General features: G+C 41.9%; 2 protein-coding genes across 3 annotated transcripts in view; one reads left to right on the top strand and one right to left on the bottom strand.

Annotated features, from left to right (window-relative positions):
- The window catches only part of OPHN1 (oligophrenin 1), a 257850-nt gene extending 239117 nt beyond the window's left edge, over positions 1-18733 (top strand). For both annotated transcript variants that reach the window (XM_082264515.1, XM_082264514.1), the window contains 3 exons: positions 4128-4281; positions 17409-17459; positions 18675-18733. In XM_082264515.1, coding sequence (XP_082120641.1) covers positions 4128-4281; positions 17409-17459; positions 18675-18720 — 251 coding nt within the window. In that variant the 3' untranslated portion in view covers positions 18721-18733. The remainder of the gene's footprint in view (positions 1-4127; positions 4282-17408; positions 17460-18674) is intronic.
- Positions 1-21316, bottom strand: part of LOC309560599 (ficolin-2-like) — a gene marked incomplete at its 3' end in the record, with an annotated part of 566275 nt that overhangs the window by 485426 nt on the left and 59533 nt on the right. The window lies entirely within an intron of this gene.

The following is a 21316-nucleotide window of genomic DNA, read 5'->3' as shown; positions in this document are numbered from 1 at the left end:
AAGATTTCCCCATATATTCTGTAGGGTCTACAGGACAGGGAGTAAAGGGAATTCTCCCCAATGTGACACAGATAGCAAAACATAAATTGGCAGAAGCCTATTCTATCCAACATTAATTTAAAAAAAAACGTTTTGGAGGTGCATTGAAAACGGCAATAAACTTAATAAAATGCCCATATGTAATGATTTAGAACAGGGGTCTTTAAACTATGGCCCTCCAGTTGTTCAGGAACTACAACTCCCATCATGCCTAGTCATGTCTGTGAATGTCAGAGTTTTACAATGCCTCATGGGATGTGTAGTTCCGTAACAGTTGGAGGGCCGTAGTTTGAGGATCCTTGATTTAGAAGATCCTACAAGGCCATCAGTTTAGAGTTGAAGTGTAACCAAAGGCAAAACTTATTTTGTTTTGGATAGAGCGGGGAGCTCATTGCTACCTCCAGTTCTGTCCCCATTAGAGAGATTCGTCCTGTTTTTACCGTTATCCGCAAAAAAAGTGAAAATAAAAGAAAATCCCAAAGTTTGGTTTGTCTCCTGAAATGTAATAAAGGGGAAATCTTCCAATGGGTACACTAGTTCTGGTCACCTAGGGGTCCCCAAGGGATTTCCTTAAAGAGGTTGTAAACCCACTTTGTTTACATTTACCTATAGGTAAGCCTACATTAAGGCTTACCTATAGGTGCTATAAATAGCTCCTAAACTTGCACCGTTTAGGAGATATTTACAGTGCATGCAGCCGATGATGTCATCGGCGCATGCGCTCTGAAGGAACGGCCACCCCTGCCGTTCCTTCAGATCCCAGTGCCATGAACGGCGGCTCCCACGCGCATGCGCGGGAGTGATGTAATTGCGCCCCGGCCAATCAGATGGCTGGAGGACGAGATCCAGGAAGCAGGACGGCCTAACATGTCGGCCGTCCTGTCGGCACTGAGGGGGCTTCGTTTTTAGGTAAGTACTTCATAATGAGCTAGTATGTGATGCATACTAGCTCATTATGCCTTTGTCTTTTACAGGTTTTTTTTTCACATTTTTTTAAGCGGGTTTACTTCCTCTTTAATTTTCAGGGATTTTCTCTCACTTCCTGTTTTGGCTGTGGGACAGGAAGTAAGGGGAAATCTCTGCAATGATGGCAAAAATAATTATTGCGGTCATTCCAGCATGTGCGGTGATATGTAACCTGTATAGCGCAATCAACATTTTCATACATTGACACCCCTGATTGTGCGTTTATGTGTTAAACACGATCAATAAAAACCAACAGACTTTTTGACTACTACCCCTCAAGTTCACCTAATTCTCTGTGACATGTCCAAATAAGGTAGCCTAAAATCACCTATTTATTAATGTACATTAAAAATGACGCATATAAAAAATCCTTGGCCAAGGATTTTGTGTTTATGTGCATATATATGGGGCTCATGTTCATTCTTTAGTGCTTGGGTGTACCTTTTTGCTTTTTTACACTTCTTTTATTTTTTTTCTCAACTTTTTTTTTTTTTTTTACTCAACTTTCTTGCTATCACATAGACTTAGAGGACCAATAGTCCCCTATGTGATAGCATATTAAGGCCACGTGCACACATAGGTGTTTATAGGGACGCCCCTAAATGTGGGTAAACGTGTTAAAATGCATTTAAACACACCTAAGCACTTTTTCATTTCAATGCCCAGAATAAATTAACATTCTGGTAGGTGAAATAAACACACAAGCGCTTGACGCGCCTAAACACGTTTGCAAAATCGTGGCTTCTGTGCCTTTTTTGAAGCTGCTTCCCTCCTGCCAGAACAAAAGCATTTATAAAAGCCCCAGTGTGCATGAAGCCTTCTAGTGATAGGTAGCGGTGCACCAAAATGAAGATTCTGGACTGAAACTGAAAAAATCAAGATGCACTTGGCCGAAAAACTAAATGGACAGTTTGTGAAAAATATTTATATTTTTATATATAATTGTATTATTTTCGGCTTTTTAATTACGTTTTTGAAGCACCTTTTGCGGTAAGAAAAGCTCAAGAAAATGCATCCCTTTAAATTCTATGTATGTCTTCACACTGGTCCATTTGGCTTCACGGGGTAATGCACTTCTCCATTCAAATGCATTGAAATGCAGGAAAAAAACGCATAATAAATGCGCCCATGTTGCGTTTTTGATGTGGTTTTTGATTCACATGACCTATGAAAATTGTGAAAAAACCGTGGCAAAGTCACATTTTTCAGCGGTCATTACCTCTGGTAATTCAGTGGTCATTACCTACCTTTTTTTCTGTTGGCAAAATGCTGATAACCCTATTTTCGGCCAATAAATTGTGGCGGCCGATATATCGGTGCATCCCTAGTGACAGGTTCTCTTTAAAGGTTAAGTTCACCCTTACAGAAAATCTGTAAGGTGAACTTACACTGAACCCCCTTCCCAAACCCCCCACCCGGTCCCACTGTACCGGAGTCCCGCGATCCTGCTGCCAGGTACCAGGAAGCCTCTTAACTGGTCCAGGGATTTTAAATCCTCCTGGCTTTCTCTTCTCTCCTCTCCTCACTGATCAGACAGGCTAGACGGATTCTGATTGGTCCCCACCATCCATGTGACGGTGCTGACCAATTAGAATGCCTCTTGTCCATACACTGTGAGACGGTTCAGTACGGATAGGAGATTAAGCCGCGGGGATTTAAAATTCCCAGACTGGTGAAGCAGCATTCTAAAGCCTGACAGTGGGGGATCACAAGACTCCCTGTGGGACCGGGGTAGGGGGTCCAGTATAACAGATTTTTTCTGTAAAGGTGAACTTACACTTTAATGAGATATCAGGGATTTATTAGACCCCAAATGTCTCCCCTACACGCCACTGAAGCTAATTGAGCACAGAGCACGCTCCATTAGTGGCCAGCGAGAGTGACCGCTAAACCAAAAGTGATGTTCTAAACCTCTCTTCTTGGTTCCTACTAGCTAGGGAAGACCAGCGGATCGTGGTGTGTGTGTGTGTGTGTGCGCGCGCGCGTGTGTACACCCCCCTGCTGCTGCCGAATGCACGAAATACACTATATTATATAATCAAGTTCCTCCACCCCAAGCTCCCTCATCCATGCCTTTATGGACCTTGCTTTGTGCACTGGTCCAAATCATTTGCTGGAGGGGGGATTATGGTGTGGGGTTGTTTTTCAGGGGTTGGGCTTGGCCCTTTAGTTCCAGTAAAGGGAACTCTTAAGGCGTCAGCATACCAAGACATTTTGGACAATTTCATGCTCCCAACATTGTGGGAACAGTTTGGGGATGGCCCCTTCCTGTTCCAACATCACTGCACACCAGTGCACAAAGCAAGGTCCATAAAAACATGGATGAGTGAGTTTGGGGTGGAGGAACTTGACTGGCCTGCACAGAGTCCTGACCTCAACCCAATAGGACATCTTTGGGATGATTTAGAGCAGAAGCTGCGAGAATGGCCTTCTCGTCCAACATCAGTGCCTGACCTCCCAAATGCGCTTCTGGAAGAATGGTCAAATATTCCTATAGACACACTCCTAAACCTTGTGGACAGCCTTCCCAGAAGAGTTGAAGCTGTTATAGCTGCAAAGGGTGGGCCAACTCAATTCTGAACCCTACTGACTAAGACTGAGATTCCATTAAAGTCCATGTGCGTGTAAAGGCAGGCGTCCCAATACTTTTGACAATATAGTGTAGATTGTGGCAGTAAAAGGGGTACTGAAATGAGAGGTCCTTGTCCCAGCACTGCTGTTAGGAACCATTTTATTTACATGGTGTGACTAATGCACTAAAACACAAAGTTAAAAGATGCATTCACCAGTTTTAGTAATGCAGGAGCATTGGGGTACCATTCAGAATGAATTACACCACAGTACACCAATACACGTAACGTTCCTGCTCACCCATAACATTCTCAGGACTCTCCCAACATTCAGAGGCATCAATACTTTTCTTATCTGGCTCTGCTATGATTTACTGCGCTTTACCGATTGTGCTTTGTTGGAATGCGTTTGATAGCTGTACTCCCCATCATGACGTATGTGCAGATAAAAGATTGCCGTACAATGGACTCTCACGGAACCTTTTTTTTTTTTTTTTCATTCTATTCCCAATTTTCTTTTTTTTTAACCGCTCCCTTTCTTTGTTCTTCTAGGTGACTGTGACAATATCAGTAAAGTGCGTTCTCCGGGAGAGAGGCCAGTCATCTCCCGCCCACCTGTAAGACCACCAGACCCTCCCAGCAGAGCAGCCTTAACCCCCAAAGTGGACGCCGGCTTGGGTGGAAAGGAAGACATTACTGAATCAGTGTAAGGAAAGACCAGCGACAGCTGGCTGTTTAAAGGATGTCAGTCAAACTTTTATTTTAGCAAAGCATCTGCTACCATCTGCTAATGTAGATGTAAACCCAACTGAATGACATTTAGTTTTGCTAAAGTGCTGTGTATCCTAAACGATTGCTGTTTTTAAATACAATACTGTGTCCCCTTTTTTTCCCCCTCTTTGTTATACCTCAGTGCTGCCGATCTCCTGCAATCTCTTTGCATCCACTTTCTCTCTACATTATTGTTAATATGGATACATGCACTTTTTATGTATTTTTTTATGAACTTGTCTATTTATGTATTTATGAGGTTATATTTATATTTCCTGGCTCTGCGTCATGCCATCATACTACGGATAAAGGAACAAAAGTTATATCAGCGCTCAAAACCTACCACTAAGCAGCTAAACACTCAGGTCCATAAACAAAACCAGCATGGCAAATAAAAAGTAAATAGTAGACAATCTCAAACAAGTCTCAAAAAGAATCATTAGTCCCGGTTCACACTGAGGCGACCTGTGAGGCGACCTGGTCGCCTCACAGGTCGCCGTAGGTCGCCTCCCATAGGGAAGCTGCGGACCCGTTCTAATAGGAGCGACACAAGTCGCTCCGACTTAGAAAAAGGGTCCGGAGCTTCTTTGGGGCGACCAGGAGGCGACCGCCATAGACTTCAATGTTATGGAGGTCGCGGTGCGAAGTAGCGTCGCCCCTATGTGAACGGGGCCTAAATGAGAAGTGTGAGGATAAAAGAAAAGTCCACATCAAGGGTTCAGATGACAGTCCATGCAGATAACAGCCAAAAAATTGGTAAAAGTCCTGATGGGAGACACAAGCAGTGCCAGGTGCAAATAATGACAGGTGCTCTTCACACAACCCACCACCTTACAAAATGGCCTCTCACCTCAGCTTGATCAAGTCAGGCAACCGAATCTCCACTCTCCTCAGATGGAATTCACACACCATTAAACCAGGGACTCAAGGACCAAAAAACCTCCAGACATGCTCCTCCATATAAAATTATATAGAAAACAAAAAGCAGCCCATAGCGTGAACCTGATACACTTTATTAACCACTTAAGCCCCGGGGGATTTGGCTGCTAAAAGACCAGGGGGTATTTTGCGATTCGGCACTGCATGAATTTAACGGACAATTGCGCGGTCGTGCGACGCTGTACCTAAACGAATTTGGCGTCCTTTTTTTCCCACAAACAGAGCTTTCTTTTGGTGGTATTTCATCACCTGTGCAATTTTTTGATCATGCGCTATAAACAAAAAAAGAGCGTCAATTTTGCCAAAATAACAATATTTTTCACATTTTTTATATGAAATTCCCCAAAAAAAAAAAAAGTAAAAATCTAAATTTTTTAACATTTTCGGCCAATTTGTTTTATGCTACCTATGTTTGGTAAAAAAAATCGCAAAAAGCGTATTTTGATTGGTTTGCGCAAAAGTTATCGCGTTAATTAACAAAGGGAAAGATTTTTGTCATTTTTGTTGTTTTTTTTTTTAACGCGTAATGGTGGCGATCTGCGATTTATTTTATTTTTTTTCGGTACTGTGACATTGGGGCGGACAGATCGGACCCCTGACTGACATTTTTGACACTTTTGGGGTTACCAGTGACATTTCTACAGTAATCAGTGCTATATATATATATATATATATATATATATATATATATGCACTGTTACTGTAAAATTGCACTGGCAGTGAAGGGGTTAACTTTATTTGAGAGGGAGGGGCTGTGTGTGTCCCTAGGGGCGTGATTCTAACTGTGATTGGCTGTGGCTTGAGCTGTAGGAAAACTGATCAACGGTCCTACATAGTAGAACCGTATGATCACTGTTTCTACACAGGGGAGAATGACAGGCGGCTTGTTTACGCAAGCTGCCTGCCTTTCTCCCTCTCTCCCGACGATCGCAGAGTGACCGGCGGACATCGGGTCCGCCGGTCACACGCGCGGGGGGGGTCTGTGACCGCGCGGGAGCGCGCCGCCGCCGGCACGCGCTCGCTCCCCAGAGCCTCACAGGCTAGTGACGTATATATACGTCACTTTGCCTGTGAGGGGCTGACCGCCGCAGTATATCTACTTGCGGCGGTCGGCAAGCGGTTAATACAAGGACAAAAGCAAAGATGCCTCTTACTCTGAGACGTTTTCCAATCAGCGTTGTGTATAAAATAAAACACCGGCAGGAGCAGCGAGACCAGCTCGGTCCTCGCCGGGATCCAAGATGTCAGTGGGTGACGTCAGACGCTCCTCCTAACCCCCCGCACGCGTATCGCCTCCTGTGGGTGGAGGCTTCCTCAGCGGTCTTCGGGATTGGTCCGACCGTCACCTTCATTCATAGCCATCAGTACTAACTGATTGGCTAACTCCCTTGCTTGTTGCCATAACGACACTGATGCTGGAACCCAGAACTCGCCGGGCTACAGCGAAAGCTAAGGGAAACATTACAACGCTGTCATTAATAAGGCTGAACCACAAACAGAGGGGCTAATTATATGCCTCATCTACATAGGTGGATAAAAACAGCCCATAGTGATATAAAAACACCTAATAGAACCATTAAATAATTTTAAATGCGGAAGAATCCTGCTAAAAAATTGGCTCTATAAAAACAATTTATATATATAAAAAGAGAAGGAGCGTAAAACCGAACAATCCGCTGTCACTTGGATCATGAATCCTACACCTTTACAATAAAACCTTATAAAAACATCATGGCAAATAGTAAAAATAAATACACTTGAATAAAAAATACACTTGAATAAAAAAATAGAATAAAAAACAACAATCAGCGATCAGAGATGAAGCAATTTAGGTCAAAGTCAACATTTAACCCCCGGGGAACAGCAACCTTGGCTTCAAAAATCCAAAAAGATTCTCTCTTGCTCAACTCACGAATAAAATTGCCTCCCCTCCAATGCCTTTTAACCTTTTCAATCCCCCAAAACTTAAGGTCTTTGGGGTCTTTATCATGATACTGTTTGAAATGTTGGTAAAGATAATGGGGTGACTTGCCTTTTTTTGATACACCTCACATGCTCTGCTACACGTACTTGCAATGCTCTGGAGGTCCTGCCAATATACTGTAACCCGCAGCTACACTCCAGCATATATACAACTCCAGTAGTAGAGCATGTGATTAAATCCCTGATTGTGTATTTCTTCTTTGTGGCGGTAGCCGTAAACTCTTTACGTCTCTTCATATTGTTCTTAACTGTACGGCATACTACACATTTCCCGCAGGCATAAATACCAGAAAGAAAAAAGAACAACTTATTGTGACTTTGTAAAGGTGGGTCCACAACTCCTGGAGCAAGTATATTCCTAAGAGTTGGGGCCTTCTTATATACAAATCGAGGTCTTTTTGGCAAATTATTGCCCAAAGTCTTGTCCTGCAACAGAATCGGCCAATTGGCTGTTGCAGGACAATGAATGATGAAGCTGGCTTTTTTTTTTTTTGCTGTATTTTTCTCCCCTTAAACATGCTTGCTGGCACTTGTAGTTCGCTGGAGATGGTGGTTTTGCATGCTCCAGTGTGGAGAGAGGGGGCCAGCCCAGGCTTCCTCTGATCACTAGGTTGCTTTTAATCAGTGGAGACAGTCTGCAGATGCAGCTGGCTTCCTTTTCCTCTGTGGCCAATACACTGTGTGTAACTGGGTCTCTGCTGCCCTCACTGTGAGTACATGCACATCCTGGTCTACTTTGCCTGTGTTGAAGCTTGGGGTATTTTTGTCTAAATCTGCCGCCAGCCTCAAAGCACTGAAGATTTTTTTGGGAAGGAATGCGTTTTTGTTTTTCTTTATCTTTTTTTGGAAAAAAAAAAGAGAGCAATGTATGTGGCCAGGACGGAATCAATTTTCGTCAGTTGGTCACTCTGAATGGACCTGATCGAGTGTGGAGCCACAGTGTAGTGGGGATGAATGTGAACTAAGCACAATGGGGAGTTCCCGAGATAGACTTAATGGCAACACATTTCAACTGTCAAGTTTTTTCTCCACTTATTTTGCCCGCAAGCTCTGGCCCAGGATGCTCTCTATCAGAAGTGGGTCTTCAAGCAGGTCTACCTATTTCCACCAATTTACTCTGATCCTCAAATCATTGGTGAAGATCTTGGAGGAGGGAGTACCCGCTATTGTGATAGCTCCATTCTGGCCGAGGAGGCCATGGTTTCCCCTTCTTGGCCATCTAGCGGTGTGTCCTCCAATAAGGCTCCCTCAGGTCAGGGACCTTCTCATCTGCAATGGCCACACTCGCACCATATCGGCCCATCTGGCCTTGACTGCATGGAATTTGAAAGGAGCAAGCTCCAGAACCTGAATCTCTCTGACTCGGTAATGTCCACCATTCTGTCATCCAGGAAAGAATCTACTAAGGCCACTTATTATAGAGTGTGGCAGGGGTTCGAGGCTTTCTCAGTCCAACAGGGATTTTCTTTCCGTTTCCCCTCAGTGGCGAATATATTGGGTTTTCTGCAGTAAGGCCTCAACTCAGGACTAAGCTTCAACATGCTTAAAGTACAAATTTCAGCACTTTTGGCCCTTACCAATACCTCATGGTCAAAGGAGTCTCTAGTAGTTGGATTCCTCCGTGTGGCAATCAAGATATACCTGCCTATTCGTCCTTTTCTTTCCAAAGTGGGATTTACCATTTGTATTAACGGGGTTGCTAAAAAGACCCTTATTTTTCCAGATTCGGACAGTCCTTTATGGTACCTGACATTAAAGACGGTTTTATTGACAGTTTTGGTCTCAGCCAGATGAGTCTCAGACACTGCGGCCTTCTCCTACAAAGAGCCGTTCTGCACCTTCCTTCAGGACAGCGTAGTGTTACGACCTTCTACGAAGTCCCTTCCTAAAGTCTCGTCGGAAATTCATTTTAATTGGGAATCTGTTCTCCCGGCCTTTTCAGCTTCTCAATCAGACTTGGAGGAGCCAAGATGGCATAATCTAGATATGAAGTCTCTCCCACAGACATAGCTGCCAAGAACGGTCTCGTTCCGGAAAACAGATGCTCTTTTTTTTGTATTCCCAAAGGGTCCCAGGATGGGTATGCCAGGACCTCCAAGAGTCCTCTCGACAGGGATAGTTAAAGCAATCCAAACAGCTTACTCCCTGGAAGGCCTCCCCCCTCCTCAGGAGATCCGAACACATTCCATAAGAGCGGTGTCATCCTCCTGGGCAGCTTGGTCCAAAGTATCGGCAGACGTGGTCTGTAAAGCAGCAAGTTGGAGATCTCCTAATACCTGCATAAAAAACTATAAGCTGGATGTGATGTCATCCCAGTATGCTCAGATGGGAGCTTCAGTATTGTCTTCTGCTTTATCATTATATTAAAATCTGTTTCTTGTAGCAGTACCTGTTGTTTGTAATTTATTCTTCCCACCCTGTGTTTTGGCTAGTTAAGTCCCGTAGTATGATGGCATGACGCAGAGCCAGGAAAATGGAAAATTGTTACCAATACTTTCCGTAATTTTCCTTTCCTGGCTCTGCGTCATGCCAGCACAAAACCCTCCCTGGTCCGTCACAAGCTCATACAGAACACCTTCACCAGGTACTGCCTGCCTTTTATGCTATTTCAGGGATGTCCTATGGGGGTCAGAGGGGCGGAGTTGACCCGTAGTATGATGGCATGACGCAGAGCCAGGAAAGGAAAATTATGGTAAGTATTGATAACAATTTTCCATTATGTATTTGCTTGGATATTATCTATATACTCTTTTTATATGATCACAATTTTATACGTGCCTATGTATGTATGTATTTATTGTATTTTTTTATATTGAATATATATATATATATATATATATATATATATATATATATATATATATATATATATATATATATATATATATATACACACACACAGTTATGTTCATAAGTTTACATACCCTGGCAGAATGTATGATTTCTTGGCCATTTTTACGAGGATATGAATAACACAAAAACTTTTCTTTCACTCATGGTTAGTGTTTGGCTGAAGCCATTTTTTATCAATCAACTGCGTTTACTCTTTTTAAATCATAATGAAAACAAACTACCCAAATGACCCTGATCAAAAGTTTACATACCCTGATAACATGCACACAAGTTGACACAAAGGATTTGAATGGCTATTAAAGGTAACCATCCTCACCTGTGATCTGTTTGCTTGTAATTAGTGTGTGTGTATAAGTTTCTGGACTCCTGACAGACCCTTGCATCTTTCATCCAGTGCTGCACTGATGTTTCTGGATTCTGAGTCATTGGGAAAGAAAAAGAATTGTCAAAGGATCTGCGGGAAAAGGTAGTTGAACTGTATAAAACAGGAAAGGGATATAAAACTATATCCAAGGAATTGGGAATGCCAATCAGCAGTGTTCAAACTTTAATCAAGAAGTGGAAAATGAGGGGTTCTGTTGAAACCCAACCACGGTCAGGAAGACCAACTAAAATTTCAGCCACAACTGCCAGGAAAATTGTTCGGGATGCAAAGAAAAACCCACAAAAAACTTCAGGTGAAATGCAGGACTCTCTAAAAACATGTGGTGTGGCTGTTTCAAGATGCACAATAAGGAGGGACTTGAAGAAAGATGGGCTGCATGGTCGAGTCACCAGAAGAAAGCCATTACTACGCAAATGCCACAAAGTATCCCGCTTACAATACGCCAAACAGCACAGAGACAAGCCTCAAACCTTCTGGCACCAAGTCATTTGGGGTGATGAGACCAAAACTGAGCTTTTTGGCCACAACCGCTAGTTCTTAATCCCGTGTATTGCCCCCTTTAACATCAATGACAGCTTGAAGTCTTTTGTGGTATTTGTGGATGAGGCTCTTTATCTTCTCAGATGGTAAAGCTGCCCATTCTTCCTGGCAAAAATCCTCCAGTTCCTGTAAATTCTTGGGCTGTCTTGCATGAACTGCATATTTGAGATCTCCCCAGAGTGGCTCAGTGATATTGAGGTCAGGAGACTGAGATGGCCACCCCAGAACCTTTACTTTATTCTGCTGTAGCCAATGACAGGTGGACTTGGCCTTGTGTTTAGGATCATTGTCATGTTGGAATGTCCAAGTACGTCCCATGCACAGCTTCCAGGGCTGATGAATGCAAATTTTCCTCCAGTATTTTTTGATAACATACTGCATTCATCTTGCCATCAATTATGACCAAATTTCCTGTGCCTTTGTAGCTCACACATCCACAAAACATCAGCGATCCACCTCCGTGTTTCACAGTAGGAATGGTGTACCTTTCATCATAGGCCTTGTTGACTCCTCTCCAAATGTAGCGTTTATGGTTGTGGCCAAAAAGCTCAATTTTGGTCTCATCACTCCAAATGGCTTTGTGCCAGAAGGTTTGAGGCTTGTCTCTGTGCTGTTTGGTGTATTGTAAGCGGGATACTTTGTGGCATTTGCGTAGTAATGGCTTTCTTCTGGTGACTCGACCATGCAGCCCATCTTTCTTCAATGCCTCCTTATTGTGCATCTTGAAACAGCCACACCACATGTTTTCAGAGAGTCCTGCATTTCACCTGAAATTATTTGTGGGTTTTCCTTTGCATCCCCAACATTTTTCCTGGCAGTTGTGGCTGAAATTGTATTTGGTATAGCTGGCCGTGGTTTGGTTTCAACAGAACCCCTCATTTTCCACTTCTTGATTAGAGTTTGAACACTGCTGATTGGCATTCTCAATTCCTTGGATATCTTTTTATATCCCTTTCCTGTTTTATACAGTTCAACTACCTTTTCCCGCAGATCTTTTGACAATTCTTTTGCTTTCCCCATGACTCAGAATCCAGAAACGTCAGTGCAGCACTGGATGAAAGATGCAAGGGTCTGTCAGGAGCCCAGAAACTCATTGACCTTTTATACACACACACTAATTACAAGCAAACAGATCACAGGTGAGGATGGTTACCTTTAATAGACATTCAAACCTCTTTGTGTCAACTTGTGAGCATGTTATCAGGCCAAAATCACCAGGGTATGTAAACTTTTGATCAGGGTCATTTGGGCAGTTTATGTTGTCATTATGATTTAAAAAAAAAAAAAGTAACACAGTTGATTGATAATAAATGGCTTCAGCCAAACACTAACCATGAGTGAAAAAAAAGTTTTTGTGTTATCATTCATCTTCTCGGAAAAATGGCCAAGAAATCATACATTTTGCCAGGGTATGTAAACTTATGAGCACCGCTGTATTATGATGTTTTATAGGTTACCATAGAAAAATAGTTTTAAAAATATAGAAAACATTAACATTAATTGCTGTTTTTATATAGAATATTTCATATTGCATTTTTTATATTGAATTTTTATATTTAACCACTTCTTCATTTTTTGCAAATCAGCACTGCGTTACTTTAACTGACAATTGCGTGGTCGTGTGACACTGGACCCAAATAAAATTGATGTCCTTTTTTTCCCCGCAAATAGAGCTTTCTTTTGGTGCTATTAGATCACCTGTGCGTTTTTTTTTTTTTTTTTTTTTTTTTATGCACTATAAACAAAAAAATGGCGATAATTCTGATAAAAAAAACAATATTTTTTATTTTCTACGATATAACATTCCCATTAAAATAAAAAAATAAAAAATCTAATTTTCTCATCATTTTAGGTTAATTTGTATTCTGCTACATATTTATGGTAAAAAATAAATAGGTGTATATTGGTTTTCGCAAAAGTTATTGCGTCTACAAACTAGATTTATTCATTTTTATTTATTTATTTACTAGTAATGGCGGCGATCAGCAATTTTTAGTGGGACTTCACATTGCAGCAGACAGATTGGACACCTAACTGACGTTTTTGACACTTTTGGGGGGCCAGTGACATTACTACAGTAATCAGTGCTAAAAACATGCACTGTTACTGTAATAATGACACTGGCAAGGAAGGGGCACTCAAAGGCTTAAAAGTGTCCCTAGGGGGTGCTTTCTAACTGTGTGGGTAATGGGCTTATTGATTGAACACAGGGACCTGTGTTTATAAACAGGAGGAACACAGGATCCCTGTGTTCATTGCTGACAGAACAGCTATTATGTCTCCACGGGGAGCGATCACGGGTGCCGGACAGCAATCGCGGCCGCCAAACACGGGAATTGGCTTCCCCTGTGGTGATTGGGTGGGCGCGCATGCACGCCCCCACTGGCGGTCCCGCGCAGCGACGTACAGGTATGTCGTTTCGCTGGGACGAGCTGACCTCCTGCCGTATATTTACGGCGGCTGGTCGGCAAGTGGTTAAAGTATAACTAAAGGCAAAACTTTTTTTTTTTGGATAGAGTGGAGATGGATTAGAACCCCTGTCAGTTTCTATTGCTATCTGTGTCTCCGTTAAGAAGATTCCCCCTCTCTAGTTGTCCTGTTTACCATTATCATTGAAAGTTGAAGTAATAGAGGGGAAATCTTCCAATGGGGACACTACTTCTGGTGATCTGGGGGTCCCCAAGGAATTCCTTTAATTCTTGTTTGGCTTTGGGACAGGAAGTAAAGGAAAACCTCCCCAATGGGACACATATGGGGAAAAAAATTCTACTAGGGGCTATAACCCTCCCTTGCTTTATCCAAAATGTAAAAAAAAATTTTGCCTTTAGTTCTACTTTAACCCCTTTGCCATCGGAACGCAAATTTGTGGCCTTGGCTTGAAGTTATAACTGGGTGATGGCTGCAGCTAGAGGCATGGTACTGTTGTTTAGAGCAGATGGTCAGCTTTCTTGTAATGACAACCGATGCGGCTGAGCATCCGCTCGGCTGTTGTTAGAGAGCAGGAGTGGACGTCGTTTCCTCCCTTCCGCGGCTCGACCAGGTCCCCCGTCCCACCGGGAGACCTAAGGGACCAGCCGGCACGTCCACTGGCTGGCCAAAGACCCGAACAAGGCCTCATTCTGCTCTGATCAGGTCTCTGATGTAAAAACCCAGAAGCAATGTCATGACATCACTTCTGGTTGCTGGAGCCCTAAAGGCACCAGATTTTAAAAAAAAATGACAACATTCAAAACAGCCAAACTTGGCATTTTTTTTTTAAAAGCTTTAAAGTGCAAAGGAGAGATCTGGGGTCTTCTAGACCCCAGATCCCTCCATAAAGAGTACCTGTCACTGCCTATTACTGTCACAAGGGATGTTTACATTCCTTGTGACAGCAAAAAAAATGTTTTTTTTTTTTTTTAAATGGATAGTGTAAAAATAAAAAAATAAAACGATTACAAAAAAAATAAATTTGCTCGGGGACAGAAGCGAACACATACGCAAGTCACGCCTGCATATGTATACATCTGAGGTATCACCGCAATGGTTAGACCTCCTCTGTAACTCTAAACAGGTAACCGTTAAAATGTTTTAAAGCGTCGCTTATGGAGATTTTTAAGTACCGAAGTTTGTCGCCAATTTACAAGTGTGTGTGCGCAATTTTAAAGAATGACGTGTTGGGTATCTATTTACTTGGCGTAACATTCTCTTTTACAAATTGCATTTGAAAGACTGCTGCGCAAAGACCATGTGACATAAAATATTGCAATGACCACCATTTTATGCTCTAGGGTCTCTGTGATAAAAAATAAAATAAATATATATATATATATAATATTTGGGGGTTCTAAGTAATTTTCTAGCAAAAAATACTGATTTTAACTTGTAAGCAACAAATGTCAGAAAAAGGCTATGGCTCCAAGGGGCTAAATTGGTTGTAAAGGCTGAAGGCGCATTCTATGGTAAAAAACCTGCTGTGTGCTGCTTCCCCCACAGTTCCCCCCAATACTCACCTGAGCCCTGTCTGGGTCCAGCGATGTGCATGGGAGTCTCGGCTCTCCCTGGGCTCCCTCTCCTCATTGGCTGAGACAGCAGCAGGAGCCATTGGCTCCCACTGTTGTCAATCACAGCCAGTGAGCCAATGAGGAGAGAGCGGGGGGGGGGGGGGGGCTGGACTTTTTATATTGAATTTTTATATATAATCTTTATATTGAATTTTTAATACATTTTTCAAATACATTTTTTCTTTATAGACTCATCCTTTTTTATTTTATTAATTAATTCATTTTTAACAATGATAATTGTATACATTTTATAGGGGTTTTTTTTTTCTTTTCTTTTACGTTAGCCTTGAAGAACGGGGGAGACCATTCCCCTGAAATGCGTTGGCTCAATCTGTATGCTTTTATACTCTCAATAAACAATTGTAATCTCCTATCAAGAGTTTCATCATCCTGGACATCGGGTGCTCCTCCCTCCCCATTCAAGCACTCATTCTTGGTCACTGACCACTCTAAATGATGTCTGAGTATCTCCACGCAGGGCCACCATCACAAGATATGATGACTTATTAGGACTAGCCCATGGGGGCAATAAACCTGTCTTTCCCTGTGTACACAGTACTTGAGCTTAAATTGGGTTTGGAAAATAATCACCCCCTTTAAAATAATCACATTTTGTTGCTTTGCCGCCTGAAATGAAGACGGGCACGGTTTTTGTTTTATCCAGCTGGATTTACTCAGTGCAACTTCAAGTTATAATATAACTAACTATACTCAGTTATAACATCCAAGTAAACGATACACCAACAGGTCAGAAAAAAAAATAAAAAATTCAAAAACAATCACTGAGTTGGAAAAAGGATCACCCCCTTATGTCAGTATTTTGTTGGACCGCCATTTGCTTTAATCACAGCCTTTTGTCTGTTGGGATATGTCTCTACTAACTTTACACATTTACTTTGCAATATTTGCTAAATCTTCTTTGTAGAACTGCTCAAGTTCAGTCAAATTTGATGGTGACCTTTTGTGAACTGCAGTCTTCAAGTCATTCCACCGATTTTCAATGGGGTTTAGGTCTGGGCTCTGACTGGGTCATGCAAGGACATTCATCTTTTTCTTCTTCAATCACTGTGTGGTCATTTTTGCTGTGTGCTTTGGGTCATTGCCATGTTGGAAGGTAAACCTTCCCATTAACCACTTTCTGACAGAGGGCAGCAGATTTTCCTCAAGAATTTCATGGTAGTTTACCCCATGCATTTTTCCTTCTATCCTGACAAGTGCTCCAGTCCCTGCTGCAGAGAAACCCCCCTACAAGGATATTACCCCCTCCGTGCTTTACTGTAGGAATGGTGTTATTTGGATGGTGAGCTGTATGACCACAACACTTTTTTCTATGTGGCCTCAGAATCTTCAAGGTGCGTTTTGGCAAAGTTCAGTCGTAACTGCATGTGGCCTTTCTTGAGGAGTGGCTTTTTTCTTACATCTCTCCCATACAAACCACATTTGTGGAGAATTTGTGATATTGTTGTCACATGCACACAATGACCACTCTTTGTCATAAATTCCTTCCACTGCTTCCAAGTTGCTGTAGGCCTCTTGGTAGCCTTTCTGACCAGTTTCCTCCTGGCCGTTTCATCCAGTGAGGAGCGACTTCCTGATCCAGGGAGGGTCTGTGTTGTACCAAATACCTTCCGCTTCTTAATAATCAACTTCAATGTGCTTCTAGGCATTAATAAAGCCTTTGAAATTTTTTTTGTATCCACCTCCTGACTTGTGCCTGTCCACAACCTTATCCTGGAGATCCTGGTGACAGAGACTTGCCACCCATAGTTGATTGTTTGCTTCAGTTGCACTATCAGGGACTGAAATGTTCCAGGAAAGCTCTTTTCATGCGGAGCTAATCAAAATGACCACAGCTGAACACAGTTTAAAGTCAAATGGCTTTGTGTGCCGTTGAGAAGGTAATAAGCTACACCTGATTGAGATTATAAGTCATTTTTAGGAGAGGGGTGATCCTTTTTCCAACTCAGTGATTCTGTTTTTTATTTATTTTTTTTTTTTTTTCTGACCTGTTGATGTTATATCTTTCAGTTGGATGTTATAAATTGAGTAAATACAGCTGGACAAAACAAAAACTGTTTCTGTCTTCATTTCAGGCTGCAAAGCAGCAAAATGTAATTATTGGGTGGGTGATTCTTCTTAAGCCGCTGTACCTCTCTGGTGGAACATGTTCAGGATTTCTGATTGCACCCTTTAGCCCCCCCAACTATGTAATTGGTAAAATTGCAGGTATTTGATGACAGACATCCCGTTTCTATGCATACATCCATGAAGCTGGTGTGAATGACACTCTATTAATGTCACCTCTTCTACTTTTTACAGAGTCGCCTCCCGTACCAAGTTTTTTGAGAAGGCTTCCAGACCAAGGGGAAGGTGATTACTGAATTCTACTTATTTAATGTTAACTTTATAATGGATTATAGATTTTGTGCTTCTAGGTTATTAAAGGGTAACTCCACTTTCATGGAAAAAAAACTATACAATTGTGACACCAGTCATATTTTAAAAATTGTCTTTCCTATTCAATCTGCAGCGCTGCCATTTTCTGTAAAATGCACTATGGCAACTTAGAGGCGTTCTGTATACAGATGGTGTACAGAACGCCTCTGCACCCCCCCCCCCCCAAATTAAATGACCTGCTTGTGTGATTGGCTCACTGATTTTCCCAGCTAGCACTAAGATACAAGTCAGACTTTGGGCATCCCTTGCAACAAAAATTTCATTTTTGGTGAGATAGTCCCAACGGGTTAATCACGTCTAAAGGGATGCAGACCATGCCACTTTCCTCATTAGAGCCCTGCAGGTGCAGCAGCTGATTGATAATTATAAAGTCACTCGCATTCACTCAGCCATGGATACAGAGAAACAAACAACTATTTCTTCAGCATAACAAAAGGTAGGAATCCACCAGAAAGTTTGTTAAATTCTGTGCAATGTACAGAGATCACCCGGAGGGGAGGGTTTTTTTCTCAACAAAATTGGACTTACACTTCACATGAAATGTGTGCCAAAATAAATACAGAGGCTACCAATGCTGACCTCCAGAGCATGCATGCAACACATTTGGTCCACACTAACTTCTTGTTCACACCAGGGGGTGGTCGGGAGGGGTGGTTGCCCTGAGAGCAAAGGTTTACTATAGAGATGGGGACGCCTTCCTTCTGTTACAAGGCTGACAGGAGTAGTGACAGCATCAGTGATTTGGACAAGCGAGGGTAAAGGATCCCATCAGCTTGCACAACTTGAACAAGGGGGTGCAGTTAGGAATCTTTTCCCTGGGGCACTGGGTAATCTTGTCCTGGTCTATGACAAGGTGACAACGCAGGAGCACAGTGGGACAGAACGTTGTCACCCTGTAACAGGAAGTGTCCCAAAAAGGACCTTAATGGCAGGATCACCAGGGATTATCCTTCTAAAAGCTGCAGATTTCTAAAGATTACTGATTTTTAAAAAAGTCATTAACATGTTAAAGCTTATTTGAGATTTTACTGATTGGGTTTACATCTACATTACTTTTCTTTTTGTGATATTTGAATATTTCAGCGATGCGGCTGCTTCATTAACACCGATTTTTAATTTCCCACACAGTCCCCCGTCACCTCCCCAGCGAATTCCAAATTCAGAGGAAAGCTGAATCTTTAAGGTATAACAATTTCTTAATAAAATGTTCTTATTTTTTAATGGTTGGATGAAATACTAAATTGAAAATGTATATATGTGTGTGTACGTATTTGAAAAAAATGTTTGAAGTGTTGAAAGGATGGGAGCTCCACACCAGCTTGTACAGACTTTTTAAAAGATTTTTTTTTTTGTAACCGGCAACATGTTTCGGGGGGCTCTGCCTTCATTGGGGCTAAAAACTAGACAATAAAGAAAATACAGAGAGTCTTTAACCACTTGCATGCGAGCCAATAGGGGGCCATCCCAGCACGAGTGACCGGAGGCTCCGATGTCTGCCGGCCACTCGCGATCTCCCCGTGGAGAGGGAGAAAGGCAGGCGGCTAATGTAAACAAAGCCGCCTGTCATTCTCCCTTGTGTAACTGCAGAGATCATACGATCCTGCTATGTAGGATCGTATGTCTCTGTGGTTACATCAAAAGCCACGCCCCTTGACAGTTAGAAGCACGCCCCTAGGGACACACTTAACCCCTGGATCTCTAAGTTAACACCTTCCCTGCCAGTGTCATTTTTACTGTAACAGTGCATATGTATTTTTTTCGATGGGTTTGGTGCTCAGACCAAGAAATTGGGATTTTATGGGCCAAGTAATTCAATAGTTTGTAAAACAATTTATATACATTTATTGAAAGTAGAAATATATTGAACAAAGTATCGTGACACTTGATATTGTGTCTGGGTTTATAGACCCATTGTGATAGTGAGAAAAGGTAAGAAGGGTGACACAGTGATATGGTGACATGTGAATATGTCCTTCTGTTGGTCCACGCTGAGGGTTTCAGCTTGGGGTCCGTGAAGGAATATCCAAATTCCTACGCATTTCGGCTTACAGGTATAGCGCCTTTATCAAGGATGATTTGTTCACCATATCTGTAAGTATATTGAAATAATATGTTATCTTGTTCATGTCATGGGAGATATTCCCTTTTATGCATGGTTCGTACATACTTGGGTAGAAAAATGCCTGATCCTCGAAAGCCTGCTTTGGATCATTCACACAAGGAAATGTTGGACTGCTGCTCTTGGGATATATGGTACAGTAAGGGTGTGAAATAATTTTATGTATGCTGTGGATATAGGTAAGTATATGGTTACTTACCACTGTGTCACCCTTCTTACCTTTTCTCACTATCAAAATGGGTCTATAACCCAGACACAATATCAAGTGTCACGATACTTTGTTCTATATATTTCTACTTTCAATAAATGTATATAAATTGTTTTACAAACTAATGAATTACTTGGCCCATAAAGTCCAAATTTCTTGGTCTGAGGCACCGAACCCATCGAAAACAATTACCAGGGATGATGGCCAAACCAATACTCTAGGTCTGGGAATCACACCTTTCTCACGGTGCATATGTATAGCACTGATTACTGTAGTAATGTCATTGGTACCCCCAAAAGTGTCAAAAATGTCAGTCACAAGGTCGCAGTCCCGCAAAAAAAAATCGCAGATCGCCGCCATTACTAGTTAAAAAAAAACAATAAAAATGAAAAAGATTTTCCCTTAGTTAGTAATGCAATAAATTTTACGCAAACCAATCAAAATACGCTTATTGTGACTTTTTTTTCACCAAAAATATGTAGCAGAAAACAAATTGGCCTAAAATGTTAAAAAATTTTTGATTTTTACATTTTTTGGGGGAGGAATTTCATATAAAAAATTTTGGAAAATATAATTTTTTCAAAATTGTCGCTTTTTTTTTTTGTTTATAGCGCAAAAAGTAAAAATCGCACAGGTGATCAAATACCACCAAAAGAAAGCTCTGCTTGTGGGAAAAAAAAGGACGTCAATTTCATTTGGGTACAGCGTCGCACCACCGCGCAATTGTCTGTTAAATTCACGCAGTGCCGAATCGCAAAATAGGCCCTGGTCTTTAAAGCAGCCAAATCCTCCGGGGCTTAAGTGGTTTAAAATGTGTTAAAAGCTATAAATATATAAAAGTAATAATATAGTAATATAAGTACAAAAATCCTAATGCATTAATAATGGAGCCAAAAAGGACATACATTGCTCAACTAAGATGTATAAAGACCAAGAAAAGGAAAGAAAACATATTCCTATAGGGGCAACACAAAAGCAAGGAAGAGAAGAAAAACAGAATGCATAGTCATTCTCTTTAGGGCAACAATACAACACAAAAAAATCCTACCTGGCAACCTTTGCGAAACATTGTCTTTGTTCTACCTTGAGGTCCTTGTGGAGGAGACTCCGCTTTCTGTTCCCACAATTGGCAGGTGGATCAGACAACTTATTTACAGGGCTTATGCCCTTGACCTCTTCACAACCATGCTATGGCTGAAAGACGGCTACAACACAGTCACACATTGCCAGGATGGCATCTATGGACGTCTTTCTGTGATTGGCAGGGACCTTTGATCTGAGTCCTTTGGACAGAGCTGATCATAGATCAGGGTGAAGAGCCAATAACAGCGGCTCTTTACCCACATGATTAATGTGTCCAATTACGGCTGATCACAGTGTAAACCGGATTTGCCAGTTATCGGCATTCCTCTTCTCACACTGACAGCGCACAAGGAAAACCCA

The sequence above is a fragment of the Pelophylax lessonae genome, assembly GCF_965119305.1.
Source record: "Pelophylax lessonae genome assembly, chromosome: 7".
Classification (NCBI taxonomy): Eukaryota; Metazoa; Chordata; class Amphibia; order Anura; family Ranidae; genus Pelophylax; species Pelophylax lessonae.
This window is presented reverse-complemented; position numbering and strand designations above follow the sequence as displayed.